The sequence below is a fragment of the Amphiura filiformis genome, chromosome 3 (assembly GCF_039555335.1).
Source record: "Amphiura filiformis chromosome 3, Afil_fr2py, whole genome shotgun sequence".
NCBI classification, from domain to species: domain Eukaryota; kingdom Metazoa; phylum Echinodermata; class Ophiuroidea; order Amphilepidida; family Amphiuridae; genus Amphiura; species Amphiura filiformis.
Window position 1 is genome coordinate 80,020,224 of NC_092630.1, and position 17,052 is coordinate 80,037,275.

At 36.1% G+C, this 17,052-nt stretch overlaps 1 protein-coding gene across 1 annotated transcript in view; it reads right to left on the reverse strand.

The window, feature by feature from the left end:
- The window catches only part of LOC140147528 (uncharacterized), a 45,488-nt gene extending 31,777 nt beyond the window's left edge, over positions 1-13,711 (reverse strand). Inside the window, 5 exon segments of the mRNA XM_072169310.1 lie at positions 5,940-6,007; positions 6,895-7,075; positions 7,675-7,742; positions 10,595-10,809; positions 13,394-13,711. Of these exon segments, the coding sequence (XP_072025411.1) occupies positions 5,940-6,007; positions 6,895-7,075; positions 7,675-7,742; positions 10,595-10,775 (498 nt within the window). The 5' untranslated portion in view covers positions 10,776-10,809; positions 13,394-13,711.
- Positions 13,712-17,052: the final 3,341 nt, after the last annotated feature.

Here is a 17,052-nt window from a genome sequence, read left to right on the forward strand (position 1 = left end):
GCATTGGAATGTCAATTGCTTTCTGAAGCTATGCATATCTACAGGTAGTTTATCTACAGATAGCACACAACATATAAAACATTTCAGCTACTGGTAACATATACAGCTCTTGATGTCAAATGTCAAATGAAGTCCCTTCATTTTAAATTTATTTTCTTGCATACGTGGGGTGATTGATAGGCAAGTTACTCAGCAAACAGGTTACATTATCATCATTATCAATTGGAAGTATAGCACTTGTTCAGTGCCTAGTTAATGGGACCATATCAACCCCTCTCTGACATTAAAAAATCCACCAGTCCTATGTGCGCCTCGCTGGCTGCTTCGCGCGCACCCCCCTCGAGGAACTAGATCTAGTTCTATTGAAGTAAAGTTACATCCAATAATCACACATCAAAAGAGATAAAATAGTGTACATTCTTCTCATTTCAATGTACCTATTTCAGTTCTGAATTAATAGGGAAATCATACATGTGCCAAACTATTAATAATGAAAGGAAGTACACCTGGATGTTGACATGCAGCACCTGTCCAAGCATACACACATGGTTTGATCTGCACTGCACATCTGTAAACTCTCTTGACTTTTACTTCAATAAATACAGGCATCTGCTATATTCAAGTACAGGAGTATCTGCGTACAAATGCTAATGGATTGCATTGTATTATAATTTTATGTCATTTTGCTTTTTGATAAAGGTTTCCAAATCATGCATGGATACCCTAGATTTATTAAATTAAAGAAATCATTGTTTCTGTTAATAATTACTGCACAATGCAAACAAACAAGTATAGACCCCCCAATACACCATCATATAAGGGGCTGTCAATAATTATGAGCCCTGGGGGAGGGTAAAATGGGGGGGGGGCAAGAAATTTTGGTGAGCGGGCCGGGGGGGAGGGGGAGTCAAGCGATTTTTGGCACAAATTCATGGGGTGCCTTTTTAATAAAACGCTTTAAAAAGGCTTAGGAAAACACTACGGAAACGCTTAAATATGAACATTTTCCTGCTTGCAGCACTCGCACCATACATCTAGACCATTTAAGGTTTGCAAATTGGGATCCCAAAAATTTGGCATGTTCAAAGGGGGCAAAGATTTTTTGGCGGGCCGAGAGGGAGGGCAAGCTATTTTTGGCGGGCCGAGGGGGGGGCGGGCAAGCGGTTTTGGCAAGCCATTTGGAAATTTTACCCCCGGGGGGCTCATAATTATTGCACAGCCCCTAAGAAAATAACACCAAACAGAGATATAAAATGTAAGCATGTACTGTGCTATCCAAATACATATAACTCCCCCACACCCACATGACCCCCTATACCCCCCCCCCCCTAAAAAACCCATGAGAGTTGTTGGCACCTACAGTAATTAGTCATGTTAGTAAATTAATTTCTTGGAGAAGATGGGTGAATTCAGACAACAAAATTCAGCAATAATATAAATGTAAACAAATGTCATGGTCATTCCACCTACACACTCTTACACTCTTCTATCCGTCTCATCGGACAAATTCTGTAGTTAATACTTATAGAACTGGCAAATATCAATGAAAAACACACTGACATTTTACCCCGGCATTTTACTTGCCAGACTTTGTCTTTAATCCAGCAGTTTACATTTTCAGAGTTCATAATAACATTGAACACATCATGCTTAATACAAGTAATACATGTACAAGTATAAAATATTGCATACTGGCTGTGGCACCACTATATGTACAGGGCTCAATTATTTATGTATTTATTTATCTATTTATTTATAGGTTTTTACATTTTTTTTAAACATGAATGATTGCTGATCAAATAGTACTTGTATGTTTGTGGCTATGTTTCAGAAACTTGACTCTTGTGGTTCTTGAATTAAGATACAAATCAGCCTAACAACCTCTTCGATGAAATGTGAGCTGATTTAAGGAACCACCCTTATGAAAAAACAATGATCAAATATTGATTGTAACAATTTACGATCAAAAAATAGTCACAGGTATCAAAATTTTGATGGGATAGGACAGCTGTGGTAGTTGAAATTATCGTAACACAAATGTTGATCGTATTTTTGGTTGTAATCCAATATATTGATCGTTAATTTGATCATATATTATGACTTTTTTATCACAATTTTGATGGTTTAGACGGTCACAATCATGATACTTATTTGATCGGAGAATTACTATCAAAAATTCAAAATCATCATTTGAAAATTACAAATCACAAAATTTTGAAAGGAACACCAAAATCTCAATCAAAATCATGAAAATTACCAAATATTATATTTAGATGAAATTGTCCTTTTTTATTGCCATTTCATTTTAATCAATTTTATTTTGATCGAAATAGAAGTAATCAAATGCAACGATCAAAAATAGCAATCATAAAAATGATCACATTACACAACGATAAAAATTATGATCATTATTGACAATAAAAAAAATCAGTAAATGGTTGCAAAAGGTGCATGCATGGTCACATTCAGTGATAAAAATTACGATAAATAATAACTATCAAAATAATGATCGCTGTGGTTTTTTACGCTTTTTCGGGACAAAAAAGGTTCAAATGTTGGAAAGAAAGTCAACTTTTCACAAAATTGCCCCTCCCCCCCTTGAAAAAAAATCAACTTTTTCAAAATCAGCACCATCCCAAATGAAATCCTGCATATGGGCCTGATGATGATGGTGATGATAAGAATGCTGCTGATAATAATACTTCTGATAACAAATAATAATGACAGCAACAACAGTAATTATTAAAACAATTCATCGGCTTCATTCGATGGTGGCGTAAGGAGATATTTGGTAATTTTTCTGAAAATGGGCACATATGTTTTTAATAAAGTTCTGTTTCATTTTGCCAAGTATCAGCAGGCAAAATTAGCTAACTAATTATTAATTACGGTAATTAATTCAATTTGGCATATGTGAAAAGTTAAATTTTAAGGTAAATGTTAAAGTTAAGAGGGTACTACACCCCTGTCCAATTTTGTGCCTATTTTTGCATTTTTCTCAAAAATTATAGCGCATTTTTGTGACAAGTAAGATAGGTAGGGCCTATAATAGGGGAAAGGACTACAACTACTGCACTGGAAATTTTATTTCGGCACAGATAGCAGTTGTGGAGTTGCAGTCAAAAATGAGGGAAAACCAGTTTTTGATCAATAAATCAATAACTACTTGCCTTGAGTTGCTGAATTTTCAGAGCAATAGTTGTAGTCCTTGCCTCTACAACATGCATATCTTAATTGTCACCAATGCGCTATAATTTTTGAGAAAAATTTGCAGAAATAGGCACGAAATTGGCCAGGGTTTAGTACCCCCTTAAATGTTTTCCATACAGGCGTATTCACCTTACGCTACATTTAATACACATTTTATTATAGTAAACAAACAATTAAATATCAGCACAATTAAAAACATTGCATGTCATACTGACGTATCACTTCGCTTCATTCCATAGTGGCATAAGGTCACCTGTATACACATGGCGACTGAGGTGATGTAAGGTTAGAGTATTGTGTTCTGGGTGTTTTCCATACCGAGGTGTGTATGGTTAGAGTATTGTGTGTTTTCCATACTGATATGAAGTACAAAATATAATGAGTATCTGGATTAATTACACAACTCGATTTTATATTCGCATTTCTTCAAACATGATTTTCTCAAAAATTTGTTTATTCACGGTGTCCCACCTTATGCCGCTATGGAATGAAACCAACAAATTATCATCATCTCGACTGTTGTCGTCTTCATCATTACCGTTGTCAGCATTCTCATCATCATCATTCTGATATCATCATCTTTACATTATCATCATCATCATCACTACCACCACCACCACCATCATCCATAGCAGCGCTAACATCATTAACAACATCAAAAAACAACACACATAATTTGCACAAAAATTAAATACAACAATACACAATAACCTAACCACTGACCAATGGAGACCTCCTACATAATCTATATGGCTCAAATATAAACCAAGCGACTGGAGATGTTGTTGAAACAACTCTCACAAAAAAAAGAAATTCTTATGAAGCATGCAATGTACTTCAGATGAGATTGTTTGATAACCATGATAATAACATGACCTATAGTCCCGGCCTATAGTACCCTGAAAGCAATTAATTTGCAAAAGTTCATGTTGTCATGGCTGGTGACAAGCCACTGTGTGTTTTTATACACCTATACAAATTGACATATTCTAAATTGCTATTCAAATTAATGATTGAAATGATTGGGACTCCATATCAAATATTTTCAAGTTCAATAGTTTGCAATTATATAAATCTTTGCACATAAACCATGAAGCATTGTCATCATTCTGCATGTGGATATGATCTTGGCACTTGTCCATCAGCAAGTACAAGGCCAGCACACTTGTGGTCAAGGGTTGATGACTTATCTTTTAGTAAACAGTACACAACTACACATGGTATTCATATCTATAAGCATACAGACTACACTTATAGATGTCAGGTTCATGGTTTTGTAAATTACATACACAGTTGAATGGATTGAAAGCTCAGGCCATAACTAAATTTCATTTTTTTTATACAGGCTTTTTTTTTATTGCAATTCTAATGTTTTTCATATCTAACAGGTTTTTTTAAAAACTTTAATGTGAAATGCCTAACAAAAATACTTCCATTCATAGACAGTGATATAAGAATTATGGTTAATAAATGTGTATCACTTGTTGGGAGTGAAATTGTACAAAAGAATGCATGCGTCTAACGAGGAGGTGAGACATGATCAATTCTGTTCAGGCATTGAAACCTAATGTAGGTCTTTTTTTGGAATTCTTAAATTTATGGTATTTGACTGTGGGACTAAGTAGACTTTCAAATCCTAAAAGTACTTTAGAGGTTTATTTAATCAATAAATATAATCCCTATTCAATCCTGTGTAAGGCAGGAAATTACTCAGAATAGCAATTTGGCAAAAATATCAAGGTATCATTTACAACATTATCCATATCTTGAAAAGTATTGACGCTATTTATATAATTTTGGTATCATAAAAGTTTGATTGTCTAGTGCTTACATTTGTATTCAAATCATAAAATGTCAAAAATGTGACTTGATCCTAGTTTTGTAAGAGCGGGTCACATATAGATATCTACAGATAATCTGCTCACAAGGTTATTTTGCTTCATATGGATACATAAATTATGCTAATTGGGTACTTAAGGGTAGACGAGGTATTATTGGTCGAAGCAACCTAAAAATCGATTTTCATTATCTAGATCAATATATTATTGAAAAATAACACCTTGATGTTTTGCAAAAGTTCATTCTACAAATCGTATACTTTGCAAACTTGCTTAATTTATTGTTGTTAATGAGTTATATACGGTTTACAAAAGTGTTGTTGTTTCAGCCCTCCTTACAACGTAACTCAAGAACCGCAGCACCTATAAAGGTATATCTGTGATATTTTAATTCTTCTACACACTCGCTATGAATTGAGCGATGCAGTTTTTGCCAAAGCTCACTACCATTCGTAAGATGCTGTGAACTACCAAATCACAACAGTTTAAAATAATTAATAACCTTAATTACAATATTTTGTGTTGAAAATCTACTCAGGTCGAGACCCTCTGGCCATGCTACCCCACCAAGTTTCATCATCACAGCCCTTGCAGTTCTAAAGATAACTTGCTCACAAGCTTTTAGCATACACCTGGAAACACTCCCACACAGACGAACACACCCCTACAGAAAATAGTGACCACTAAGTCTCCCTCTGAACATATAGTTCAGGTGAAACAAAAAAGTGGCTTATTTACAACAAATTTGCAGCTTATTTTGTACCAATTTTACTCTGAAAATATTTTTCCCGCACATGCACTACACATGATGTAGGACCCACCTAACTGATCTGTGGTTACAAAACTCCTGCAACTTACAAAAGTGTTCCCATCAATACATTTACTACTCACCTCAGTGCCAACTATTGCAACTCGTTTCCCATCTGAAGACTGCCACCAAGTAATTACTTTGGGTACACCTGACAACAAAACAGACAAACATTAATAATTGTATACCCTGATATACTTATTGGTTGACTGATTTCAACACACACACATTTGATGTACTTGAACATGGACAAAATATGCACTGAACAAACAAAATTAAGGTTTGTATTTCAAACTCATGCCAATTAGCTCTTTTAAGTCCTTGGCATGAGTTTGTACTTAAAGTACAATTTAGATAATTTGTTTGTATTGGTTAATTATGTATTGTTTAGAGGTTAATGAATGTACATCAGTTGTAAAATGTTTTGCTCTTAGAACTGAGGAATATCTTGTACATTCAAGGTCCAAATACATGACCATTACTGAGTATGAAAATTAACCTTCACATTCTATGATTCTCATAATCATGGTCGATTTTTGTGAAAAAGATCATTGTTTTTAATTTCTTTACATATGAAATTTGTACAAGTAAGTATGATGCATAAGTGCATGAATCAATGGTGGGTCACTATCACAGGAGTACATGTATGGTAAGATAAAAATATCAAATAGAAAAGATTCAAACCATAGCAAAAGTCAGCAAGTTAAATTACTTGCAAAATTCCCTTGCTTCCTACTTAATTTGGACAGTCTTTTGATCATACTGTATACTTCTTCCTCATCATTTGGGAACAGATTTTGAATGATTTATTATATATATGCCTAGTATACAGTGTACCTACAGGGCTTTCAATTAGTTTGTGTCTATCATGGAACACTCGGTACGTGTCCAGCTTCATGGGCAGCAATACAAATGCCTATGGTGCAGCGGAGCCGGAAACTTTGCAGAACTGATCAATCGCGCTACTAGATAACATTTTCGAGCAGATTTTTGACTTGCGCAGTGGGTTCTACATGTACATGTATGAGATAAACCTACCCCTTTTTGCAGTGAGTGTGATTTCAGTGAGATCATCTGTTTTCCATAGTTTGGTGAGTTGTGTTTTTGGAGTCATGAGTGGTCCAATAGGAATGATATGAAGACTAGTATCCATGCATGCAACCACGGCCCATGAGCTTGTTGGATCCAATGCTATGGCTTCAATTGTACGATGAGGGTTCTGAAAATAATCACATTTTTCAGTGGTGGTATTAAAAACTGTTTGCTTTTGTCAAAATAAAGAGTTATCAAATTCCACCTACATCTAATATTTAGAGCATAAACAATAGGAATTTTTGTTTTTACTATCCTCTACCATGTGGTGCATGACAAGCAGGTCCAATAGTGGGAACATATTGGACCTGCCTGTCGTCTATCACATCATAGAGGATAGTAAAAAAAGTCATAACATTTATTCTTATTCTCAGTCAGTTTTATTAATTTTTAAATAACTATAACTGTTTTATTTAGCAAAAATTATATTACCGTCATCAAAACTCTGGATCCCCTTATCCTAAATGGAACGAAACTTGTTTAGAAGCCTTCAGTTGTGCGTACTTCAATTGCATTCACGTATTATGCACTAGGCCTATGCCTACACCCCTTAAAAAGTGTGACACACATACTTGTAATGACATCGTCTAGTGTCGTCTACCCAAAATCATGCGATTGTCCAATCAGATTTTGTGTCTGCAAACTAGACCCCATCCACTGAATAAGAATGCTAACTAATATTCACATGGAGTGTTCACAACTTATGCAGATATTGACTGATCTTACCTCATACCACTGTAGCTGTTTTGTAATGGCTTCCTTGTTCCATTCTTCTTGCCTGATTAGGATGTAGTCTACATACATATGGGAGAAAATAAGCATCACATGGGCAATTTTATACCAATTAGGCCAGAACAAAGAGATGTTCAATGCAATAATTGAGAAAATTATTTGTATAAAATACATAGGAAATGTAACAGGTAATAAATTCAATCACTGTGCCATGCACTTTTCTAATACACACTTTATTTTACTTTATGTACTATCTACAGAGTAGAAAGGTCAAGAGCAAAATAAATTACATATATTTTATGTCTTCTTTCTCCAAGACCCTGTTCACATTCAGAAAGAGCTTAGTTCAATGAAAACATTTAAGTGAAGATTCCTTAGATAATGAAGTGGCCATTCACATTAAATCTTTAAATCTTTAAATCAAGATACAGCTGCATTAACTAGGTGAAAACTACTGAAGAATCGTGTGAAGATATGCAAATTATATTTTCTGGTAGTACAAAAACCATACCATACCCCCAGAAAACCACAGAAGGCGTAGAAATATTGATAAGAAAAGGTATATCTAGATATCTTTGATGATTTTTGAAGTCTTTTCTTCAGTATTTAGGCACATTTGATAAATGAGCTATGTATTACTATTAGTAGACCCTTCTCCCTCGGGTCCGTGAATAACAACTGGCTAAAGTTTACCAGTATTAATTAAGGGATGGGGTATGAACGTTTGGACAGTATTTATTGCGGGACATTAGAGCACATCAGACATATCGAATTGCATCCTGAATACGAAGAATGTCCTTCTGATATCAAATAATTTTGATTTTTTGAAATTCATAATGTAATACACATTTTATGGCAAATGATATTTTTGATATTTCACTCGAAGTAAACTTTATAAATCTGATGATTTAAAGTGTATGTAGGTGGGATGAAAAGCCGACGATCAATTGAAAATTTTGATCTTTTGTATTGAAGATATGGATTTTTTCCCCCAAAACACCAAAAAAAAATAGGTCTTTTTGGGAAAAAATCCATATCTTCAATATGAAAGGTCAAAATTTTCAATTGATCGTCGGCTTTTCCTCACAGCTACATACATGTACACTTTAATTTAAGAATATATCATTAGATTTATAAAATTTGTATTATATCGTGAATTTCAAAAATGAAAATTATTTGATATCAGAAAGACATTCTTCAGTATTCAGAATGCAATTCGATATGTCTGATGTGCTCTCATGTCCCACAAAAACACTGTCGAAACGCTCAACACGCTCATTCCAGATCCCTTAACCCAATAGACAATTTGCCTTCCACTTCCCCAGAGTTTATGGCAAGTTCTCTTTTACCAATCCTGGGTCAGGCAAGTTTTCTATATATCACATGCATGCATTAACAGCTTTGCCATTTGCGTAAGCGGCTACTTAATCTGACAAATCAATGCAGCTCTAAGCAAGCGAGGCGATATTTGAAAATACTTTCATTGATAGTCTATTTATAATAGCCACAGCATTGTGCAAATGTAAAAATAGAACTGGGCTATATGTATGTTTATTCGCTCCCATATTTGAATTGACAATGGGGAAGGACTAATAATAATAGCAACAAAGCACATATCCACTCAATTATAATGCTCAAGGCACTTAAAACAAACAAATGGAACAAAAGACAATGAAATAAGATTCAAAATCAAGAAAAATAATGGTAACTTAAGAATTACAGAATGCCTCTGACATAAGATAAGTTTTTAACATCTTTTTTAAAGACAGTTACATTTTTAGCAGTTCTTGTAAATATATAGGCAGTTCATTCCACAGATGCATTCTAATATATTCTAAATTATAGGCAGTTCATTCCATAGGCTTTTAATTGACACGAATGTCACTCATACATTTGACAATTATTTTGAAGAAAGAATGCTATCAAATTCAAACAGTCGAGAGGTCGGAGTGGCTTTAAAATATTTGCGTTCAATAAAAGAAATGGATTAATTGAGTTATTGTCAATACACAGTGCTTCAGGTGCACTGGGGTTCAGGTAGTGTTGATGATAATTCAATTTTGCTAGGTCTATATCATGCAATAGTGTGTGGGTATAGAGGAAAGTGGTTTTCGCACAGAGTATTTAGGAGCGCTGGATGGGGGGTCACATTACTTTAGTTTTGAGTAGGCCTATGTATTGCTCCATTACCCAGGGAACTATTAGTTGTTATTTTTCAATTAATTACTGAAATGTCTTCGATGTAACCACATGCTACATTCGATAAAGTGTGTGTCATACACACTATAGAAGATTGCTTAAAATCAAATTGAAAGCAAACACTTAATCAACAAGTGGATGAATCAATGACCCACACATTGCTCATTATAATCTAATTTTACAGTTGAATGAGGATATTTACTTTGTGTTGTTGCATTACTTGTGCAAGTAATAAGGAGCACCTCCTGTATCTAAAAAAAATTGGAACTCTATCTTGTTTCATTTCAAGGTATAAAAGACAATACCTTAAAAAAACAATTTGATTAAAAAATACCACATGAAGAATTCTAATGACTGGGGTACAAAAAATGGATACATGATTAAGTCTTACATTTATATCAGTATTTTGGTTTAATACTTCAATAGTCTTCACCATAGCAGGACACCAAACAATGTGATAAATAACTTTAGGTATACATTTGTACATCAGGAATGACACTAAGTTGATGACCACATATACATATGTAACACTGGACTATTATAAATAATACTACCGTACTCTGAAACTTATCAAAGCAGATTTCAAATTAATGTACCCAGTACACAAACATCTTGAAGTTGAATTCACACATGCGCATATAATAAAATATTTTGGCAGTGCACCTTGGTATAGCTCTATACATGTATAGCTCATGAATGAGACTACGGTACTTACCATTATTGCAGACAAGTACAGTTGTAGATATTTCTTCATGTTGATTCTGCACACATAATCTTACAGCCGGCCATTTTCTAGGTTGCTGCTGTTCCTCTGCGTCTGCCTCACTGGTTGGAGCAACTTGGGCTACTTCTCTCACACGAATCACAGGAACCAATTCAAACAATGGATATGCCATGCTCTCTTTTTCTTATTTGAATCCGCTTCTAAAGCTGAAAAGAAATGGTTTAATATTCCCCGCATCAAATATTTAACTAGATTTGTATTCAATGAGTTCCTGCACCTTGAATGTCAAAATTTCATTCACCCAGAGTTGGACAATCATCATCCTAAACTTCAATAAATAGTAAGTGAAGCAGGGCCTCAGATTCGATGAGAATCACTGAATCGATTCTGGTAATGATTCTTGTAACATTTGTTGCAAGAATCAATTTCTTTCATTGAATCATGCAGTAAGTGAAGCGACTCCGATAGTTTTGATTCTCGCAAACTGGCACGAAATCTAGGCCCTGTGAAGGATTGAGTAAGTTGATTTAGCAGTATGTAATTGGTTTTATTATAAAATAAAGCTTCTATATCTATCTGTGGTCTCATGGTATACCAATTTCTATTGTGTTCATTTCTGTTGTATTGTACATGTACATGCGACATTCAATTCTCTATCACCTGAATGAACATGATGAATAGAGGTCACATTGCCAAAGTCATGAAGAGACATTAGGCCTATGTAATGAAATTATTAGTTTCCCGTCACCCGCCCGCATCATCTTTTCAATTTGACCAAAACTCTCATTATTTTTATAAAAAAGTCAATTATCTCAAAATTGAGATGGAAATAATCAAAATTGAGACTCTCAAAATGTCTGACATCCCCTGCTGATCAAAATCTGCAGTTTTTCTTAGTTAATACATGTATAGGGGTAGAGGATGTGGTAAATATAATGAAAATCCAAGAATTTGCTCACCGATAGCTTCACATTCTAGGCTAGAGACCATTGCATTCAAAATCTAGTCTGATTCGCTGAAGCATGACACCGTGTAAGGCAATGGAAGTTCAGAAGTAAACACAGCCGATCACGACTGGCGATCGCATCAAAAATATTGCTAAAATTACACTTCAGCAAAATTTTAGACTGTCCAAAGTAGGCAAAAGATACAGTTGACTCATCGAAATAACTTTCATCCCAATTTCAACATTAACAGAATAAATAACCTCCGGTGCAAAACATTGCACCGCTGTTCAACCGCAAAATGATAGTAACGCACTCTAGCATCGAATGCGTAACTATCGTGTGCAAATTCGAAGCTAGAGTTCTCGAGTAACATGTTTCTAGTGATTACAAAAATTGCAAATTTCTTTTCATTTTAATAAAAACAAATTCAAATCTGTTCTCAATCTGTTGCAAAATGTCTGTAATGATGATCTAAGCATTAATACCTGTTTTGAGATGGTCTTTCATCAACAATAAAGGTAATAGCCATGTAAATGGAAGTTTTGACAATAATGAAATTTTCCAAAATAATGAATAATAAAATCATAACCTCATATTTCACTGAAAAAATGTGCTGGGAAACTAATCATTTCATTTCATCAGCCTTAGACATGTTATACAGTGGTTAATAATGCAATACAAACTGAAAATTGTTCCTTTTTGCCCCATGGTTTTTGACATACATGCATACATGTATGGACCATATGGAATGATAATATGGTGCTCAAGCTGAAAAACAATAAGAAAATGTCACATAGTGAATTAACCCTGTATTTAAGGTTTGAAGCATCTTAAGCTCTGCATCAGAATCAGATTTAAATTTCATGAATTTGTCACATCAATATATATGACTTAGGTGAAAATTCTCTTCCCTCCCAAAAAGTTCCTATGGTCAGGAATCCTTCAATAAGGTCCAGTTACATCACATGATTTACTTGTAGAATTTCTTCTCGCCCCCATACACTGCTTAGCATGTGCAGATATACATGTAGGTAATGTACATGTATGTGCGATGTCTGTGATTCAGAAGTCATGTTAAAGCCGTTGGTCCTGTGCACTGGAAGAGTCAAACTATGTGCAGGTTTTAAAGTGTCAGAGCTATTCGAAAAGAGAAGGGCGAGTTAGCGCAGCGGCAGTTCCCTCGCTTTGCACCACTGAGGTCCCGGGTTCAAGCCCCGGCGCGGCCCAAGGACTCATGTGTACTTGGTTTATCCCGATTCCATGCTCGTTCTCGCAGGTTTTCTCCGGGATCTCCGTTTTCCTCCTGCTTTCAAAAAAATCGGTGATTAGTTGTTTGGTTATCAAAAACTTCCTTCACCCAATGGAATTTGGGGAGCTGCACAGATAATTGGTGGATGTTACAATCTAAGTGCGGATAGGTCTGCGCCTGAGGTTCGGCTGCAACTGGCCTAGATGATACGATCTGATTGTGATGATTCACCATGGCAGCGAAATTACAGCGCTTTGAATCCTTCAAGATCTAGCTGGAAAAAGGCGCTATATAAATCCGAAATTTTTTTTTATTTTTATTTATCCCAGGTTTAGGTTCCAGGATCGCGCATAGGCAAAAGTGGCTGTGCACATAAAGCCCATGCGTTGATACTCAATCAGTTGAGGTAAGCATGTATGGAAGGAAGGAAGGTACAACAATTGACAATCACAGTTCACACTGACAGTGACAACAACAAACAATGACCATTATTTTGACTGACTGTTATAAAAACAAGCCATCACATTACAATCAATGCTGAACATGCTAAATAACAATGAAAAAAAAAAAGACACTGACATTTAATCCACGTACTGCTAGATATTGCACAAATGGCACTGGAACACACTGGCCTGCTCCGCTTTATATCAGCGCTCAGTCAGTAAATTTGAGTAAGCTTATAATTTTTACTCCATGTGTGATTCAATGGGAGTTGAGACGATCATGAGTGCAGCCTTCCTTTGCGGAGCCTCGAATGCATCTTCTGATTATTACACCTTATTCCCTGTCCATCCAGTCTCAGCATAGGAATTTAGAGTAACTGATTTTAGATCAACCAACTTCAGCAGCTCTTCCTGAGATTTGACAGACTTTGATCTATTTTTCACCTGAAGACACAAACATGACAAACAAAACTCAGGAACTTTAACTTGACCTTTGACCAGTTGGCCATCGCCGTCAAAATCACATGAGGGCGGCAGATTGTGGGAAATTTTATCGTCAGGCAGGTACAGGTCCAAAGCTTGTAAAGGAATATCCACCTACTGAAACTCCTTAATTTTTAATGAAAGGAAGAAGTAACCAGGTATAACAACCTGGAAGTAACAAGCCACAACCTAGGGGGCTATACTGTCTGGACATAATTCGACGGCATAATGTTTAGAGTATTTTTCCAATTGCTCAAGTTTAAGTTTTTTATTATAATTTTCATACGGGCGCTTCCGACAATAAATATTTTCAATGGCTTAAAACTATTAGAGGTTGTCAATAAGCATGATAGCAGATCATGCCAATATCCCCGCCAATATCTTAATGGTGTTATAGGGGGCCTATTTATTAACTTTTGTTCTTTTTGTGATTGATTATTATTCATCATAGGCTCGAGTTCTGGCATCATTAGTCCTACACTGTTGTTGGTTTTTTTTATTGTATGACATTTTTGATTTCAATCAGTCTAATACGATAGGCTCTGGAATCTGTGGGGAATCTGTGATCCTTTATATTGAAAGGACAACGGCTGATATCTAGTGTTAAGTCAGATGTCTTTGCTGGTACGGAATTCCCTGAAGGACACAAACCTCTCCATAATCCCTTGGAAACACTCCGGCGCCACGGGTGGGCTTGGGGGATGGCCACGTCAGAACCCTAGCGAACCCTGGTCCTCAGTTTCCCCCAGTAGGCCTAAAAAAGAAAATTGATTTTGCCATCCCCATCCCGAGGTGGTACCTTTGGAACAATCGCATTCTATGTAATCAAAAGGTTAGGGGCAGGGGCATCAAACTGACCCCGGTACCAATTATCGCGGCACTTGGAATGTTTAAATGGTGTCTCAGCTCCGGCAAACACAACATTATGCCGATAGCATTAATTATGATAGAAGAGTCAAGCACGAATCACATGGTTTTATTTGAACTCATATTGAAATTAATACAGCCGTCTCAGTCCACACGTGATATTCAAAATTCCCGGGCGCCGAAATCACTGGGGCGCAACACTAATTCAGCGTCCCATATAATAGGATAACGTGTGAATTCGGCCTACTTCAAGCGCCATTTCTGTCGTCCCAGCAATACTTGGCAAAATAAATTTGGTATCAAATTAAAGCTCTGTTTCTCTAGATTCCAAAGCTTTTGTCGGCATATATCGATGACCATTGACTTTTTTCGCTATTTTGCGGTGCAAAAAAAAGAGCTAAAAATATACTAAACTCACCACTCACATTTCAAAATCGGGTTTCTCTTAATCCGCCACAGAGAATTGCTTTTGAGATCAATTGTCCAGTTTTTTCTGTATGTTATCATTAAAGACACTTGTCGAATTCATATGAGCCGATATTAAGGGAGTGTTCAGAAATACTTTGGTGGGGGGGCTGGAAAATATGTAGGGGGTCATAAAATTTTAGGAGTTCTGAATAGGGGGTTAAAAAGTTTTGGGTGTATGAACAGGGGGGGTTAAAACAATTTCGGCACGTAGAGCGGGGGGGGGGTGTAAATTTTTTTTGCTCGCTGCGCGCGCAAATGTTCCCATATTAAACCAGAACAAAAGTACATTTGATCCGTTGTTACAAATTGTCGTCTATAACTTACTTTTGAGGTTTGTGTCAGTTCTTTCTGGTCAGCTCTAAAAGCTGCAATATCTTTGTTCTTCGTTAGTGTTGACAATGTTTACAATGTTTCATGTAGTACAGATTATTAATTTATTATCACTGATAATACATCTAAATCATGTTGCATTACAATTTATAGGCGGAGGAAGCTTGGAGAACCGGGGTACACGCCCCCCCCCCTAATTTTTTCCATGGGAGACATCCCCTAAAAATCCTTAAAGAAGAAAAAATAAAGCAATAATTGCCATGTGCAACTTTTTTTAGCACGTCGAAAAGCACCATGTTTTGGGCCCAAATAGGGTAAAATTGCAAAATTTTGCGCTTCGCGATCACGCGAACTGGCCCATCAATTTAATAGCAAAACACACCATTTCGGCAGTAGTGTAGACAGGGGGCGGAAGGGCCCCTGACAACAAATGAAAGAGAAAAGTGCCCCTCTGAAAAAAATGAAAGAGAAAATCTGGAGGGCAAAGAAAAGGAGCAAGGAGCTTTTCCATATAAATTCAACCCGATCATGGGCCAAAATAGTGTAAAATACAAAATGTTTGCACGCTGTGTGCGCACATTGTCACAATAAAGGCATTTTCCTCCCATCATGGGCGAAATACACAATTTTTGCACGCGTTTTGTCCCAATAAAGCCTTTTTTGGAAGCTCAAATACATCAGTCTCTCTAAAAACAAAACCGGTATAATGTATTTGCAACTGCAATTTCTTTTTTCGTCTGTGCCCCCGAAATTTTATTCACCCCTGACCAAGAAAACTGGCTACGCCCCTGTATTTTCTGCTAAAATAGTCTTGTTTTTGCACGCTTTGCCGCAACAAAAAGTCCCAGTAAACATAGGCGTAGATCCCGGGGGGATGGCCCATACAATCATCCCCCAATGTTGACGCCTGTATGTGTGTTTCTGACCAAATTAAGCTCATATTTGGCCATTTTAGCCCCAAAGTACAAATTTTACATCAAATTTCATTCGTTTAGCTTCCAAATGGCAAAATTTAAGCATGCTGCTTTAAAACATTTCCACATATTTTATATCAATGACATATGCGTACAATTTCATTGCACTTGAATACAAATTTTAGTATCATTAATGCCATTTGAATGGTAGTAGAATTGAATTAGTAGAATGGTATATTATGATGGTGGGGGGGGGTCAAAATAGTTTTGAACCTATATGAGGGGGGGTCAAAAAAGTTTAGGTCCATTAAGAGGGGGGGGGCAAAAAGTTTTGGGTTCGCGAAGAGGGGGGGTTAAAAAATTTTCGACAAAAATTTTTTTTCCAGCCCCCCCACCAAAGTATTTCTGAACACTCCCTAAGTGATTTAAAGTGAACATGTCGGTAGATATGGTCGGTACAGTACATTCTCATATTCACTATGGACTATATTAGCCGAATTTCGTTGTTACATAAAATGCAGAAATGCGGAGTGATTAAGTGTTGCGCCCTCTGCAATGATGAAGGCTGACAACATGATTGAGCACAAGTAACAATGACGTCATTGCACTAGACAGTTTTTAAACTAGACAACCTTAGAGTAATTCCTGGAGAGGGCACTCCATATTAGCATAGCATGATCAGCATTGTTATTCAAATGGCGTAGTTGTTATCAAATTTGCATCCTGACTTATAGCGGGCGGTAGTCAT